Source organism: Loxodonta africana, chromosome 7 (genome assembly GCF_030014295.1).
Source record: "Loxodonta africana isolate mLoxAfr1 chromosome 7, mLoxAfr1.hap2, whole genome shotgun sequence".
NCBI lineage: Eukaryota > Metazoa > Chordata > Mammalia > Proboscidea > Elephantidae > Loxodonta > Loxodonta africana.
In genome coordinates, this window is record NC_087348.1 from 32,854,165 (window position 1) to 32,872,531 (window position 18,367).

The following is an 18,367-nucleotide window of genomic DNA, read 5'->3' on the forward strand; positions in this document are numbered from 1 at the left end:
ATATACATGCAAAAGCTGGACAATGAATAAGGAAGACTGAAGAAGAATTGACACCTTTGAATTGTGGTGTTGGTAAGAAACATTGAATATAACTTGGCCTGCCAGAAGAATGAACAAATCTGTCTTGGAAGAAGTACAACCAGACAGCTCCTTAGAAGCAAGGATGGCAAAGATACGCCTCACAAGCTGTGGATGTGTTATCAGGAGGGGTGAATCCCCGGAGAAGGACATCATGACTAGTAAACTACAGTGTCAGCAAAAAAGAGGAAGTCTCTCAATGAGATGAATTGACTTAGTGACTGCAACAATGGGCTTGTGCTTAACAAGGATTGTCAGGATGGCACAGGACAAGGCAGTGCTTTGTCCTGTTGTAGATAGGGCCATTAGGAGTCAGAAACGACTGGATGGCACCTAACAAGAACAACAACAACATGGATAGCTAGAGAGAGAGAAAAAAATAGAACTAAGTTTATTTTTTCTTGAAAGCATCGTCCTAAAACAGACATTTTCTTAAAAAATTCATCTTTGCACCAATCATCTCTATGAGGAGAAAAAGCCCCTAAAGTCTGTTTATTTCTACTTTTTGTTCTTCATCCACAAAACAACCAGAAGATATTTAAGAGCAAACTTTTAATGATCCATTACTTTGAAAACTTCTATTCTGGAGACTGTGGGAATTTTGAGAGAAACAAATTAAAAAAAAAAATCCAACACAAAGTTGATTATGTATAATGGATATTATACAATAATAAAATTATTGGATGGGGGTGATTGGAATGTGGTTGGGGGAAGGGAATCAGTGATTAATTAAAATAAAGGATAACCATTATAGGATTGTCATATATCTAAATGGGGGACTAAAGAAGTATGTTTCAGAAATGTAAAAGAAAAAAAAAAACCAGGGTGAACAATGGAAAAGATATGAAAATCATTTAGTAGAGAGGATCTGAGCTTCATTAGTTGTGTGATGTGACTGGAAGATGATGCAGATTCAAGGTAGCCATAAAGCATAGCATTAAACTCAATTGTTACTGGACATTGATCAGTTTGTATAAAAACTTCAGTCTTTGCTAAAGTTGTTACAACAGCCACAGGGGAAAAATACAGAACGAGAAATCTAATTAATCCCATGTTTACACAACACAGGAAAATGAGGGCAGAGGCTTTAGGGATTTAAGCCCCAAATGTCACTAAGTAAAAATAAAATGTCACCTGCCTAGTGTTCACCTACCCAAAATGAGAACAGAAAGACATGCTCATGGCAGGTAGGATTCTGAATTGACAAATTAAAAGACTGTAGAAAAAAACAATTTTTTTTTTTTTTGGAAAACTGAGGAATCAAATATTGAGGAATTTGTAAATGAATCATTTTATGCCTACTTTTTCACTTAAATAACTCTGCAGTCTAACAGCCAAACCATATCTTATTGTTGAAGCTGTGTGAATTTGAGTGACCTCATTTGTATAAGTACATATTTTATTAATTTATATTTTAATGAAAATTCATAAGTAAATCATTACTTTTAATTACTGTTCAAGTGATATCACCACATATGTGAATTTAAGATTTGTTCTAGTGCTATTTCAACCACAGTTGAGTTATCACTTTAAAAGCACCAATACATATAAATTTCAGTTCATACGGAACACACATTATAATACATAAGTAGAGAAACAAATAAAAATCAGACCACCATCTGCACTGCAATTTTTATACACGAACAGAGAGATTCACACATGCTCACAGACACAGACACACACACACACTCACACAAGGAAATTAACCCTTAATATTTCTGAAACATTTATTATTCCTCTTCCTATTCATTAAGTGCTACGGCTGCTAACCAAAGGGAGAGCAGTTCGAATCCGCCAGGCGCTCCTTAGAAACTCTATGGGGCAGTGCTCCTCTGTCCTATAGGGTCGCTATAAGTCAGAATTGACTCGAGGGCACTGGGTTTGGTTTGGTTTCCAATTTTCGATTTTTATTGGAAATTTAATTTAAAAATCCAAAGAGATACAGATGTTTGTGTTAAATTCTGTACTTCCCACTTTGTATCATTTCTCTTTAGGTTGTCAGTGGACATATCTTGTCAGTCATACTATAAATGGTCAGCAAAGAGGAGATGAAGGGTGTTAGAAAAGTTGAGTAAAATATGTTTTATTCAAGTTTAGCTATTCAGGGAAAACTAAAGACATCACACACCAAAACAGTAACGTAATAACTTTCATTTGTTAACTTATATGCAGTGTCATTTGTTGTTGCTGAATTTTTAAAATCAATTATATTTCTGGATGAATACAAAAAAATGTGATCACTTTTTTGGTGCAACCAGGTATTTATTTTTCCATGTCAAATGTTTAGGCCTGTATCTTCTGGCTTGGTCTCTCTGACTACTATGTTTTGTTTTTTTTTTTAATATCATTTTGAATCTGGAATGAGCTTTACATTTATTCAAACCCACTGTCTCAGATCAGATATAATCGTCATGTATCAAGAGTGACATATGGAATTGGAATCAAAGTTTCTGAACTTTCTATTCAAGACATTTTGAATTTTTTTCAGTAACATAACAATGACTCTTTTTCAGTGACATTCATCCGGGCTAGTTTCTGAAGATCAAGAAGACAATTTACAGAAAGTGTTCTGTCTTACAGAGAATATTTTGTGGCTGTCCACCAGACTTAGACTCTGATCTAGCATTTTCTTGATCTTTTTTGTAACCATTTAAAATAAGAACAAAGAAGAATGGATGGAGAAAATTGCTCCTCCTTAACTGAATTCCAACTCTTGGGAATTACTAATAACCCTGAGATGAAAGTGACCATATTCACCTTGTTTCTGGTTGTTTACCTCATTATTCTTGTGGCAAATCTTGGAATGATCTTTCTAATAAGAATGGACTCCCAGATTCAAACACCAATGTACTTTTTCCTCAGCCACCTCTCCTTCTGTGACCTCTGCTATTCCACAGCAATTGGGCCCAAGATGCTGGTGGACCTCTTAGCCAAAGACAAATCAATTTCTTTCTATGGCTGTGCTCTGCAGTTCTTCATCCTCTGTATCTTTACAGATTCTGAGTGTCTCCTGCTGGCAGTGATGGCCTTTGATAGGTACAAGGCCATTAGCAACCCCTTGCTCTATATAGTCAACATGTCCAGCAGGGTGTGCTCCGTGCTCACAGCTGGGGTTTACCTGGTGAGCATGGTGGATGCTTCAATACATACTATGTTAACTTTCCGCTTATGTTTCTGTGGGTCAAATGAAATTAATCATTTCTTCTGTGATTTACCTCCACTTTTCCTCCTTTCCTGTTCTGATATTCAGGTCAATGAGCTGGCATTATTCACTGTTTTTGGCTTCATTGAACTGAGTACCATTTCAGGGATTCTTGTCTCTTACTGTTACATCATCCTCTCAGTCTTAAAGATCCGCTCTGCAGAGGGAAGGTTCAAAGCTTTCTCCACCTGCACCTCCCACTTAACTGTTGTTGCTATTTTCCAGGGAACTTTGCTCTTTATGTATTTCCGGCCAAGTTCTTCCTACTCTCTAGATCGAGACAAGATGAGCTCATTGTTTTATACCCTTGTTATTCCCATGTTAAACCCACTGGTGTACAGCCTAAGGAATAAAGATGTGAAAGAAGCTCTGGAAAAACTGAAAAATAAAATGCTGTTTTAAATAGTTAAACATACACATAAAGAGTTGTAGTTTTCCTCAAATGTATAACACAGAATAATGTGGTCTGAAATTCTTTAGTGCAATGAGTATTTATACAAAATCTCTACTCTAGTAATTATTAGGTACTTTTCTACTATACTTCCTTATATGTCTTTAATTTAAATACAGTACTCTCTAATTTTATAAAACTTTCTGATCTTCTTATTAGTGTACCAAAATTTTATTTCCAGGACTTATTGTTTATTTCATGCCTACTATACTTTTTATTTATTTATTTTTATACTTTTAGGTGTTTTGTGTTTCAATCCAGTGGTTTCTATACTAATGAATTCTATAATCCAGTGTAAATGGTAAACTTTAATTAGCTAATAATTCAAATAATTCATAACAAAATATAAAATATCATGAAACAAAAAGGCAAGGTGCTCTTAATCCAAAGTAAAATGTCTCAATCTACTGTGGAAAGAAGAAAAACTTCTTTGAAATGGGCACATGCAGTTCCTGATCTACATGATGAATGGAGATGCAAAGTGGGAGAGAGGAAAGTATTTGAGGCAGAAGGATTGGCGATTAGTGATGATAATGTGGATATGACTATGTTTTTAGAGGAAATGAAGCCTCAGATTTTTAGATATAAAAGAGCAAAAAGAAGGACCTTGGTGAAGCCCATCCTTGTGTCATCATTCTTACCTCTCCTGTCCTTTCCTCTAGAAAGATTTCCTTTCATCCCCCACCCCACCACATCTCAGGCCTGGACAAATTTCCCTAGTCTTGGTTTATAAACCACCCCCTCCTCAGGGCCTCATTTTATCTGTCACTTGGTTTGTTAAATTGCTGCTTATAAGCTGAGATTAAGAGGACTCTGTGATGATGAGTGTTTCATCCCTGTTATTAAGAAACACCTGCGTTGTGCCCATGACATAGAATGGGAAAACAGATGTATGATAAAATCAGCATACTCGATAACATTTTTTGAGTGATGTTTACTTTGCAGTCAAAACAAAAGTAACTGAGGTAATAGTATATGTCTCAAATATGCTTTTTGCACCTTGTAAGAAAGTTCATAATATGGTTGTGGTTATTATTGGTAATGGATCTTTAAAGATATACATATTAATTTCTGGAGAATTGAAGAGTATTCATTTGGGTACTTTCTTGATGTGCACCTACTTTATCGGGCTCTGTTCTACTTATTGATAGCCAAAAAAAAAAAAAAAGCATGAGGCTGGTTCGGAAATATCAACATAGCCTTATACTTAAAGGACTACAAAAGACTCAGGAAACCCTGATGGTGTAGTGGTTAAGAACTATGGCTGCTAACCAAAAGTTCAGCAGTTCTAATCTACCAAGTTCTCCTAGGAAACTCTGTGGGTCACTTCTACTCTGTTCTATATAGTCACTACAAGTAGGAATCAACTCAACAGCAAGGTGTTATACAAGACTCGAGGACTCTCTTAAATACTCATTACAAATGTAGAAGGTAAAAGCCACTGAATGTCATAGGCAACACAGCTGCCATTGCTAAGCAACAATATGTCATTTTATGAAAACATTTCAGAATTTCAGTAAATCGCAAGAGTGCCTTTGCTTTTCCAAGTGGCATTTTTGTGTGGTACACTGTGATATGCTTGGGAAAGTTAAGGTGGTGGAAAAAGTATACGGGGAGGGATTGTTTTGAAAAAGTTTTTAGGGTTCCATCTTTACAATATTTTCTCAATTAATCCACACTCTTTTCAAATTGTTACTTATGAAAAGCAGAATGGAATAAAAGTATGTTTACATATATTAATGTCCAATGTTTGGGGGGTACCAAGTTCAGTGGATTCTCTCTAATTTTGAAGATGCTTTAATGGCATCTAATTAACTCATCTTCCTTCCATATCACAGTTACATATTACAGCATCACGAGACTGATGTGTTTTGCATATGGGCCTCTTTAATAACATCTAGTGGGTTTGAACTGAAGAAAAGGAACTATTAACCCAGATAAATGATTCATTTTAAGCTGAATCAATGTTTGTCTGAAATGAGTTAAACAACTTGATTAATTGCAGGCATCATCCCCCTACATTTCTGCAAGGACAGGTTGAATAACTTCCTTTCTGGGAATTTTTTTAAGGGATCTTATGTTTCAAACAGGAACTTGTTAAGATGGCCTGAACCAATCCTTCTACCTTTCTTCTTGGGAGTCTACAGAAATGGAGAAAACTTAATATCAAAGGCTGTAATCTATGCTAGCCTGTCTACAATCCTCACCGTTACCTTCCATTATCTGTCTCTTTAAATCACTCCTTCTCACTCGTCCACTAATAACTGAGGGCTAATATTATTGTCCAAGTATGAGATTACCAATGCCTATGTGTAAGGGTGAATTTTATAGTTGAATTCCTATATCTTGACTCCTTTCTTCAGGAAATTGGCATTCACATTTTAATACGCACTTTATTAAAAAAAAAAAGTGGTTATCCAACTTTATTCGTGCTCGGATAAATAAAAAGGAAACTTCAATCCAGCACCATAACCCTATACATAAAAAGTGGCATAGCGATGGTAGATTTGGGTATATGTATAACACAGGAAACAAACTGACATACCGTTGATAATGGCTGTTTAAAGACATTTGTAAGAACAAAGCAGTAATAATTCTCAATGACTTGGTAAGTGGGAGGTGCTCTTTCAAAGACAGAGGCAGCAAATTTAAACCCTCCTTAGTAAATCCACCTCAGAAACATATTAGAAGCCAGAGATGCAATGCCACTCTAAATCATGTGTCTTTTAATAAGTCACTCTTCCTTGCCACACCTCATTTTTCCCTGAATAAATGACAGGGTCAGAATAGATTCTCTCTGTCATCCTTTCTAGCTGGCAAATTCTCTTTGTATCTATGATCCTAAACAAAAAACAAAACGAAAGAAAAATATTGCTGAGTGGATTTCAACCATGTGGTACAGATTAGAACTGCTCTATAGAATTTTCTTGACTGTAATCTTTATAGAAGAGTTCAGGAGGCCTTTCTTCTGTGGTGCTTTGGGGTGGATTCAAGCCTCCAACCCTTAGGCTAGCAGTTGAACAAAAGCAGTTGGTGTCATCCAGGGACCTATATACGACTCTACTGCTTGTAAACCCATCCCCACTACTGAAAGGGTTATAAGCAAATAAATAAATAATGACTCATTCTTGGTACAAAAAGACTACATTGCAACTCTTGGTTGGTTCATCTGAAATGGCTGTGACAATTAAGTCAGCTAATAATGTTAGTTACAGGAGACCAAATGCTTTTAGAAATTGTTCCTTTGACAAGCCTCCTAATTGGCATTCACTTTTTAATGTGCACTTTATTAAAAAAAAGAAAAAAAAAGTGGTTATCCAACTTTATTTGTGCTCAGATAAATAAAAATAAGCCTCAGTGCAGTACCATAACGCAACTGCAAAATAGCTAAAACCAAAATGATGGACGATATTCAGTATTGGTGAGGGTGTGCAACAGCCATAGCTCTCACACATTAACAGTGGAAGTGGGAAATGGCATCCACATTGGAAAATTGTATGCTGTTAAACACCATTGAATTGGCTCCAACTCACAGCGACCCTATGCATGACAGAAGGAAACGCTGCCCGGTCCCATGCCATCCTCACAATTGTTTCTCTACTTGAGCCCATTGTTGCAGCCACTGTGTCAATCCATCTTGTTAAGGGTCTTCCTCTTTTTCGATGACCATCTATTTTACCAAGCATGATGTCCTTCTCCAGGGACTGATCCCTCCTGAGAACATATCTGAAGTATGTGAGAAGCACCCTTGGCATCCTTGCTTCCAAGGAGCATTCTGGTTTGTACTTGGTGGATATTAACCCATTTCACTTGGATATAAAGCTAAAATATGATTTTTGAGTCATGGAGCAAGTATATGTCCAGCTATATTAAAAAATATATATGCTGCCATATAGTTTTCTATTCTGAAAATTCCTCTAACTGTACACCTATTACTTGAGTGTTCTCTAAGTGTACCTTACACAGCAAAAGGCTTTTCTAAACACAGTCTAGTCACAATTTGATTGTAAGAAATTTAAAAATTACTTTAGTATGAACTATGATTTTTAGCAATGCCTATGTACAATAAAGTTCAATGTAATTTTTTGTGGAATTAAAGGTAAAATTTTCATCAGATATTTCAGTGAATATTCTTTTTATACTTAAAACTTGCTATCTTGCAAGGAGACTCAACATACACTGACATGAGTATATACAATTTATTTATTTAATAAAAGCCCACACCCCAGAGCAAGACAAGTATTTTCTGAAGGAAATGAGTTTATAAATAAACAGTTGCCTACATACCATTTTGTTAGTGGCACCAGTGACACCAAAAAAAAAAAAAAAAATGTTGCCGTCTAGTTGAGTCCCACTCATAGCGACCCTATAAAACAGAGTAGATCTGCCCCATAGACTTTCCAAGGAGCACCTGGTGGATTTGAACTGCCAATCTTTTGGTTAGCAGCTGTATCACTTAACCACTGTGCCACCAGTAACACTAAAAGAAAACCCACTGCTAGGGAAATTATTTAGGTACATTTTTTTTCTTACTTCCTTCTGATGTCTCAAATTCTACCTTAAGTAATTTTTTCCCCATGAGCTAAGGAATACATCTTCAATTAAATATAATATCTTTGGGAGGTTAATTAGCTTATCCAATTTTTAATAAAAATATGGCCACCATGGCTTAGTTTTAATGGGGAAGGTGGTAAGGGATAAAACTTGATGGTCTAGTGGGACAGTCATGTTTTGGTAGGAAAAGTCTGGGTCTTGCCTAATTACAGTGTGGCCAGAGGGAATTTGGTATCCCAGGGGACAGGGAGCACTTGAGGGGGAAATTAGTTTGGAAAGGAATCAGAAGAAGGAGACTAAGAATGACTTCACCTCCTCTAAATGTGCATCAGAGAAGTAGATAATTGTGGCAAAGCTCTTGAGTAACACAAAGGCATCAGCTTCTTGAGATTACCTGGTGGACAATTACTAGCAGTTAGTGAAGTTGTTGGACATTCGTCTCAACGATATCTCCCCTAGGAGGACATTGGGTATTGCAGTATTGGAATCATCACATAGAAAATTACAATGGAATATGAAAAATCATTCAAGTGTATCAACTAACTGCACTTTGCTCAACATCAGGAATATTTTATTTTAATAAGTGTAGCTTAAGGCATGGTCATGCTTTACAGGGAAACGGAAAAGGTTGGTTCTGTCTACTCCCAGTGTGGGTTGAGAATAAACAAGAAATTACCTGTAATACAGAGTAAATTCACTGACTTATGTCCATCACTTCTTTTTTTTTTTTTTCCATATATACATATTTTGCAATTACTTCTTTTGCGGTAAAAAATAATGAACTACATTAAGATTCTGATGCACCATGGGTGTGTATAATTATTATGCATTATCTAAAAATATCAACTGACAGTAGGTAACTAACAAACACAGAAGTTTATTCTTGTCAGTGACTTGCAATGATTCACAATTGTCAAATATTACACAGGCCCTGGCCAATGCAGCAAACTTCCACAGGGCTATTTCATACAACTTCAGGTGACACCATTTTTCTCATTTCCAATGACCTTCCCAGAATTGTGCAGTATAGTAGCCCATTTCACACCAAAGTCAATAATGTTCAAGTGTTAAGCTAAGATAAATAAAACAGATTATATATCAAATCTGGTGACATTTTCTATTTGCTCTCCTCTAACTTTAATCATTGTTAGAATCCTGCCTTGGTGGGACTTCAATGACCTCTAAGTTCTCTTAGATCTCTAAAAATCTTTGGATTACTATTTTTGTGTATTTGTGCACACTTGATTTTAACATAAAAGCACTATAAAATTCCAAGTGTTGCAAAGAAAGTTATTCTTTAAAGAGACATTTGTTTTATTACTCTGTAGTCAGGCATCAGTTGTGAACAAATGCTTTGGAATCAGATAAACTTAATGTCCTTGATCCTCCAGATATCTATTTACTGCTTTTGGATCTCACTTTCCACATTCATATAATGAAGCTATTAGAGACATTTTAGGATGCACAAGCTAATGCAAGGAATAAATAATATAATGTGATAAGTTAATATATGAAAAACACTTGCCATTAGTAAGAATGCTACATTGTACTATATTTAAAATCATGTTTGTGCCTCTGAAAGTCCACTGTTGAGTGAAAAGGTACACACATTCACAGAAGGAAGAGAGGATAGATATTTTAATGATTCAGAACGAGAAGAAGACACGATTTAGCTCTGGGCCTGATGAAGAAGTCCTATCAAAGTGACCAAGATGGTAGACTAACATTCAAGGAGTGTAGGGTAGTACATTGACAACTATAGATGTATGGGGAAGATAGTTGTTCTCGTTGTTAAATGCTGTCAAGTCGATTCTGACTCATAGCAACCCTTTGCACAACAGACTGAAACACTGCCCGGTACTGCGCCATCCTTAAAATAATTGTTATGCTTGATCTCACTGTTGTAGCCACTGTCTCAATCCACCTCGTTAAGGATCTTCCTCTTTTCCACTAACTCTGTACTTTGCCAAGCATAATAATCTTCCCCAGGGACTGATCTCTCCTGACAATATGTCCAAAGTATGTAAGACACAGTCACGCCATCCTTGCTTTTAAGAAGCATTCTGGTTGCACTCTTCCAAGACAGATTTGTTCGTTCTTTTGGCAGTCCATGGCATATTCAATATTCTTCGCCAACACCACGATTCAAAGGCATTAATTCTTCGGTCTTCCTTATTCCTTGTCCAGCTTTCACATGCATATGATGCGATTGAAAATACCATGGCTTGAGACAGATGCACCTTAGTCTTCTAGGTGACATCTTTGCCCTTCAACACTTTAAAGAGGTCCTTTGCAGCAGATTTACCCAATGCAATGAGTCATTTGATGTCTTGACTGCTGCTTCCATGGCTGTTGATTGTGGAACGAAGTGAAATGAAATCCTTGACAACTTTGATCTTTTCTCTATTTATCATGATGTTGCTCTTTGGTCCAGTTGTGAAGATTTTTGTTTTCTTTATATTGAGGTGCAATCCATACTGAAGGCTGTGGTCTTTGATCTTCATTAGTAAGTGCTTCAAGTTCTCTTCACTTTCAGCAAGCAAGGTTGTGTCATCTGCATAACGCAGGGTGTTATTGAGTCTTCCTCCAATCCTGCTGCCTCGTTCTTCTTCATATAGTCCAGCTTCTTGTATTATTTGCTCAGCATACAGATTGAATAGGAATGGTGAAAGATACAGCCCTGACCCACAACTGTACTGACTTTAAGCCACATAGTATCCCCTTGTTCTGTCTGAACAACTGCCTCTTGATCTATGTAAAGGTTTCTCATGAGCACAATTAATTGTTCTGGAACTCCCATTCTTAGCAATATTATCCATAATTTGTTATGATCTACAAAGTCTAATGCCTTCGCATAGTCAATAAAACACAGGTAAACAACCTTTTGTTATTCTCTGCTTTCAGCCAGGATCCATCTGACATCAGCAATGATATCCCTCATCCATGTCCTCTTCTGAATCCAGCCTGAATTTCTGGCATTTCCCTGTGGACATACTGTTGCAACTGTTTTTGAATGATCTTCAGCAAAATTTTGCTTGCATGTCATATTAATGACATTGTTCTATAATTCTGTACTTGGTTGGATCAACTTTCTTGGGAATAGGCATTAATATGGGTCTCTTCCAGTCTGCTGGCCAGGAAGCTGTCGTCTATATTTCTTGCCATAATCAAGTGAGCAACCCCAGCGCTGCATCCATTGTTGAAACATCTCAGTTGGTACTCTGTCAATTCCTGAAGTCTTGTTTTTTAGAAAACTCTGCTGGCATAGTGGTTAAGTGTTACAGCTGCTAACCAAGAGGTCAGCAGTTACGATCCACCAGGCACTCCTTGGAAACTCTATGGGGAGGTTCTACTCTGTCCCATAGGGCAGCTATGAGTCAGACTCGACTCGACAGCAGTGGGTTTGTTTGTTTTTTTCTTTTTTGCCAATGTCTCCAGAGCAGCTTGGACTCCTTCCTTCAGTACCGTCGGTTCCTGGTCATGTGCTACCTCTTGAAACGGTTGAAAATCGACTAATTCTTTTTGGTATAAAGACTCTGTGTTTTCCTTCCATCTTCTTTTGATGCTTCCTGTGTCCTTTAATATTTTCCCCATAGAATCATCCACTATTGCAACTCGAGGCTTGACTTTTTTCCTCAGTTCATTTGGTTTGAGAAACACTGAACGTATTCTTCTCTTTTGGTTTTCTATCTCCAGCTCTTTGAACATGTCGTTATAATACTTTACTTTGTCTTCTCAAGCTGCCCTTTGAAATTTTCTGTTCAGTTCTTTTATTTCATCATTTCTTTCTTTTGCTTTAGCTGTTCGATGTTCATAACCAAGTTTCAAAATCTCCTCTGACATACGTCTTGGTGTTTTCTTTCCTTTCTGCATTTTCAATGACCTCTTACTTTCTTCATGTATGATGTCCTTGATGTCATCCCACAACTCGTCTGTTCTTTGGTCACTAGTGTTCAGTGTGTCAAATCTATTCTCTAGATGGTCTCTAAATTCAGGTGGGATACACTCAAGGTCATGTTTGGCTCCCTGTCTATCACTCTTTTGTACTGTGGGGGTTTGTGTGTTGCTGTGATGCTGGAAGCTATGCCACGTATTCAGGGTCACCCGTGGAAGACAGGTTTCAGCTGAGGTTCCAGACTAAGGCGGACTAAGAAGAAGGATCCAGCAGTTTACTTCTGAAAAGCATTAGCCAGTGAAAACCTTATGAATAGCAGCAGAACATTGTCTGATATAGTGCTGGAAAATGAGCCCCCCAGGTTGGAAGGCACTCAAAAGACAACCGGGGAAGATCTGCCTTCTCAATGTAGAGTTGACCTTAATGACGTGGATGGAGTAAAGCTTTCAGAACCTTCATTTGCTGATGTGGGATGACTCAAAATGAGAAGAAACAGCTGCAAACATCCATAAATAATCAGAACCTGGAATGTACAAAGCATGAATCTAGAAAAATTTGAAATAATCAAAAATGAAATGGAACACATAAACATTGATATCCTAGGCATTAGTGAGCTGAAATGGGATGATATTGGCCCTTTTGAATGAGACAATCATATTATCTACTATGCTGGGAATGACAACTTGAAGAGAAATGGTTTTGCATTTGTCATCAAAAAGAACATTTTAAGATCTAGCCTGAAGTAACACTGTCAGTGATAGGATAATATCCATATGCCTACAAGGAAGACAATTTAATACGATTTTTATCCAAATTTACAAACCAACCACTAAGGCCAAAGATGAAGAAATAGAAAATTTTTAACAGCTGCTGCAGTCTGAAATTGATCAAACATGCAATCAGGATGCATTGATAATTACTAGTGATTGGAATGCAAAAGTTGGAAACAAAGAAAAAGGATCAGTAGTTGTAAAATATGGCCTTGGTGATAGAAACAATGCCAGAAATCAAATGATAGAATTTTGCAAGACCAACAACTTCTTCATTGCAAATACCTTCTTTTAACAACATAAAGGGTGACTATACACATGGACCTCACCAGGTGGAACACACAGGAATAAATTGACTACATTTGTGGAAAGAGATGATGTAGAAGCTCAATATCATCAGTCAGAACAAGGTCATTGGCCAACTGTGGAACAGACCATCTATTACTCGTATGCAAGTTCAAGCTGAAACTGAAGAAAATCAGAGCCTAAGTCCACAACAGGGGGAAGATTGAGTGGGTACAAAATTGTGTCTCCATTACCTCCCAATTTCCAATGTGCTGTCATGAATAATAATACACAAAAGTTATTTTTATGGGTGATTTATATTTTTTATTCTGGTAAATATATATATATGAAAACACATGCCAATTAAAGATTTTCTTCATGTTCAACTCAGTGACACTAATTGCAATAATTATGCTGTGCAACCATTACCAGTATGTATTGCCAAAAAGTAATTTTTAAAAATAAACAGCACTCACCTGTGCAATGTTCATTACAGCACTTTTCACAATAGCCAGAAAGAGGAAAGAACTGAAACTTTAGTCAACAAATTATTGGATAAACAAAATGTGACATATACACCCAATGGGAGACTGCTCAGCCATAAAGAGAAATGAAATTCTGACTCATGCCACACATGCCGCAACATGGATGAACCTTGAAAACACCATGCTGAGTGAAAAAAGTCAATCTCAAAAGAAGAAATATTGTATGATCTAATTTATATGAGATAAGCAAACATAGAGAAACCAAAGATTATTAGTAGTTATTAGGGATGAGAGGGAAAGAGAAAGAAGGGATTTTTGCTAAGGGGGCAATGAGTTTATGTCAATTTACTGGAATCATTTGGAAAAAGATAGGGAGAATGGTTACACAACATGAAGAATGTAATTTATTTCTCCAAATTGTACATGTAGAAATTGTTGACTCGATGTATTTTTTCTTATGTATACTTTCACTATTACCAATGTATATATAGATATAGGTAGCTCACATGCAAGTTCAAATGCTCATATGCAAGTCCAGGCTGAAACTGAAGAAAATTAGAACAAGTCCACAAGAGCTAAAGTGTGACCTTGAGTGTGCCTTACCTGAATGTAGAGACCACCTGAACAGTAGATTTGATGTCTTGAACACTAATGAGGGAAGAACAGACCAGTTGTGGAATGACATCAAGGACATCATACATGAAGAAAGCAAGAGGTCAATAAAAAGACAGGAAGGAAACAAAAGACCAAAATGGATGTTAGAAGACACCCTGAAACTTGCTCTTGAACATCAAGTAGCTAAAGCAAAAAGAAGAAATGGTGAAGTAAGAGAGTGAACAGAAGATTTCTAATGGTGGCTTAAGAAGACAAAGTAAAGTATTATAATGACACGTGCAAAGACCTGGAGATAGAAAACTAAAAGTGAAGAACATGTTCGGCATTTCTGAAGCTGAAAGATCTGAAAAAAAAAATCCAAACCTCAAGTTGCAATATTGGAAGATTCTATGGGGAAAATATCAAAAGACACAGCAAGCATCAAAAGAAGATGGAAGGAATACATAGCTTCACTATACCAAAAAGAATTGGTCTACATCAACCATTTCAGGACGTAGCATATGATCAGGAACTGATGGTACTGAAGGAAGAATTCCAAGCTACACTGAAGACATCGGCAAAAAACAAAGCTCCAGGAATTGACAGAATAACAATTGAGATGTTCCAACAAATGGATGCTGCACTGGAAGTGCTCACTCATCTAAGCCAAGAAATTTGGAAGACAGCTACCTGGCCAAGCTACTGGAACAGATTCATATTTATGCCTATTCCAAAGAAAGGTGACCCATCCAAATACAGAAATTATCGAACGATATCCTTAATATCACATGCAAGCAAAATTTTGCTGAAGATGATTCAAAAGATGTTGCAGAATAAAATTGACAGGGAACTGCCAGATATTCAATGTGGATTCAGAAAAAGACATAAAACAAGGGATATCATGGATGATGTCAGATGGATCCTGGTTGAAGGCAGAGAATACCAGAAAGATATTTACCTGTGTTTTATTGATTACACAAAGCTATTTGACTGTGTGAATCATAACAAATTATGAATAACATTGGGAAGAATGTGAATTCCAGAACACTTGATTTTGCTCATGAGGAGCATGTACATAGATCAAGAAGCAGTCATTTGAACAGAACAAGGGATACTGCGTGGATTAAAGTCAGGAAAGGTGGGCATCAGGGTTGTATCATTTCACCATACTTATTCAACCAGTGAAACTCTGGTGGTGTAGTGTTTAAGCCTTTGGTTGCTAACCAAAAGGTCAGTAGTTTGAATCTACTAGCTCCTCCTTGAAAACACTATGGCTCAGTTCTACTCTGTCTTATACAGTTGCTAGGAGTCAGAACTGACTTGATGACAATGCTTTTGGTTTGGTTTATTCAATCTGTATGCTGAGAAAATCGTTAGAGAAGATGGACTATGTGAAGAAGAATGGGGCATCAGGATTGAAGAAAAACTTATTGATAACCAGCATTAGCCAGATGAGACAAACTTGCTTGCTGAAAGGGTAGAGGACTTGAAGCACTTACTGATGAAAATCAAAGACCACAGCCTTCAGTATGGATTACACCTCAACATAAAGAACAATCCTCACAACTGTACCAATGAGCAACATTATGATAAATGGAGAAAAATTTGAACTTGTCAAGGATTTCATTTTACTTGGATCCACAATCAACACCCATGGAAGCAGGAATCTAGAAATCAAAAGAAGCATTGCATTTGGCAAATCTGCATAAGGGACCTCTTTAAAGTGTTGAAAAACAAAGACGTCACATTGAAGACTAAGGTGCACCTGATCCAAGCCATGGTGTTTTCAATTGTCTCATATGCATGTGAAAGCGGGACAATGAATAAGGAAGACTGATGAAGAATTGAGCCTTAGAATTTTGGTGTTTGCAAAAAATATTGAATATACCATGGACTGCCAAAAGAATGAACAAATTTGTCTTGGAAGAAGTACAACCAGAATGCTCTTTAGAAGCAAAGACGGCAAGACTACTTCTCACATACTTTGGACATGTTACCTGGATGAATCAGTCCCTGGAGAAGGACATCATGCTTGGTAAAGTACAGTGTCATCAAAAAAGAGGAGGACTGTCAAGGAGATGGATTGACACAGTGGCTGCAATAATGGGCTCTAGTATGACAAGGATTGTGAGGATAGCGCAGGACCGGGCAGTGTTTTGTTCTGTTGTACATAGGGTAGCTATGAGTTGGAACCAACTCAACAGCACTTAACAACAACAACAAAGATAGATAGCTAGTGAGAGAGAGGAAAAAAAAAAAAGAACTAAGTATTTTTTCTTGAAACCGTTATGGTAACACATATGTTTCCTTAAAAAGCTTTATCCTTGCACGAGTCAACTATATGAGTAGAAAGAGCCCCCAAAATCTGTTTATTTCTGCTCTTTGGTTATCCACCAAACAACCAGAAAATATTTAAGAGCAACATTTAATGATCCTTTATTTTGGAAATTCTTATTCTAGAGCCTGTGAGAATTTCCAGAGAAACAGACAATAAAATAATAATAATTCAAGACCAAATGGGTTACGTGTGATGAATGTTATACAATCATAAAATCATTGGATTGGGGTCAGTTGACATGTGGTTGGGGGAAGGGAATCAGACAGTGATTAAAGAAAATAAAGGCTAAGCATTATAGGAAAGTCATATATCTAAACGGGGCAGTGAAGAATTTTTTTTCAGAAATGGAGACAGACATGATGAACAATGGGAAATATATGAAAATCAAGTAGTAGAGAGGATCCGAGCTTCATTAGATGTGTGATTTCACTGGAGGATGATGCAGATTCAACGTTGCCATAAAGCATAGCTTTAAATTCAGTAGTTAATGGACATTGAAGAAAACTTCGGTCTTTGCTAAAGTTGTTGCAGCATTCACATGGGAAAAATACAGAACAACCAGGAATCTAATTAATCACTTGTTGGCATAACACAGGAAAATGAGGGCAGAGCCTAGGGATTTAAGTCCCAAATGCTACTAAGCAAAAGTAAAATGTGACCTGCCGAGTGTTCAGCTGCCCAAAATCAGAAGAGAAAGACATGCTCATCTAAGGTAGGATTCTGAATTGAAAAATCACGAGTATAGAAAAAACTTGGGGGGGAAATATGAGGAATCAAATGTTGAGGAAATTATAAATGAAGCATTTTATGCCCACTTTTTCACTTAAATAAACTCTGCAATCTAACAACAAAACCATAATATCTTATGGTGGAAGCTGTGTGAATACGGCTGACCTAATTTGTATGAATAAAGGGGATAATTTATTAATTTACATTGTAACTAAAAATCATAAGTAAAACATTACTTTTTATTACTGTTCAAGTGATACATGTGAATTTAAGATTTCTTCTAGTGCTTTTTCAACCCTAATTGAGGAATCACATTAAAAATACCAATGTGCATAAATTCTAGTTTGCATGGACCACACACTATAATACCTAAATACATAAAGAAATAAAAATCATACCACCACTCAGTTTTTATATACCAACACAGAGGTTCGTACACACTCACAGACACACACATACACAAGGAAATGAACCCTTAATATTTCTAAAACATTTGTTTTTCCTCTTCCTATTTTCATTTTTTATGTAAAATTAATTTTAAAAATCCAAAGAGATTACAAATGTGTGTGTTAAATCCTGTATTTCCCACTTTTTTCATTTCTCTTTAGTTTGTCAACACACATATCCTTTGGGATCTGGTCAGTCATATAACTGGACCATAAATGGTCATCAAAGAGGATATGAAGTGTGATAGAAAAGTCCAATAAAACGTGTTTTGCTCATGTTTAGTTATTCTGATAAAACTAAAGACATCATGCACCAAAATGGTAACATTGTAACTTTCACCTAGTAACTTTCATGCAGGACTATTTATTGTTGCTGAATCTTTAGCATCAATTATGTCTCTGGATGAATACAAAAAAGTGTGATTGCTTTTTTTGTTCAAACAGGTATTTATTTTTACATGTCAAATGTTTAGGCCTGCATCTTCTGGCTTTGTCTCTCTGACTATCATGTTTTTTTAATATAATATTTTTACTGGAATG

The 18,367-nt window shown here is 36.5% G+C and overlaps 1 protein-coding gene across 1 annotated transcript; it reads left to right on the forward strand.

The window, feature by feature from the left end:
* Positions 1–2,746: 2,746 nt before the first annotated feature.
* On the forward strand, positions 2,747–3,682 carry LOC100664330 (olfactory receptor 5W2-like). Its single transcript, XM_010601951.3, has one exon. The coding sequence runs from the start codon at positions 2,750–2,752 to the stop codon at positions 3,680–3,682; it is 933 nt and encodes a 310-aa protein (XP_010600253.2). The 5' UTR covers positions 2,747–2,749.
* The last annotated feature ends 14,685 nt before the right edge of the window (positions 3,683–18,367 follow it).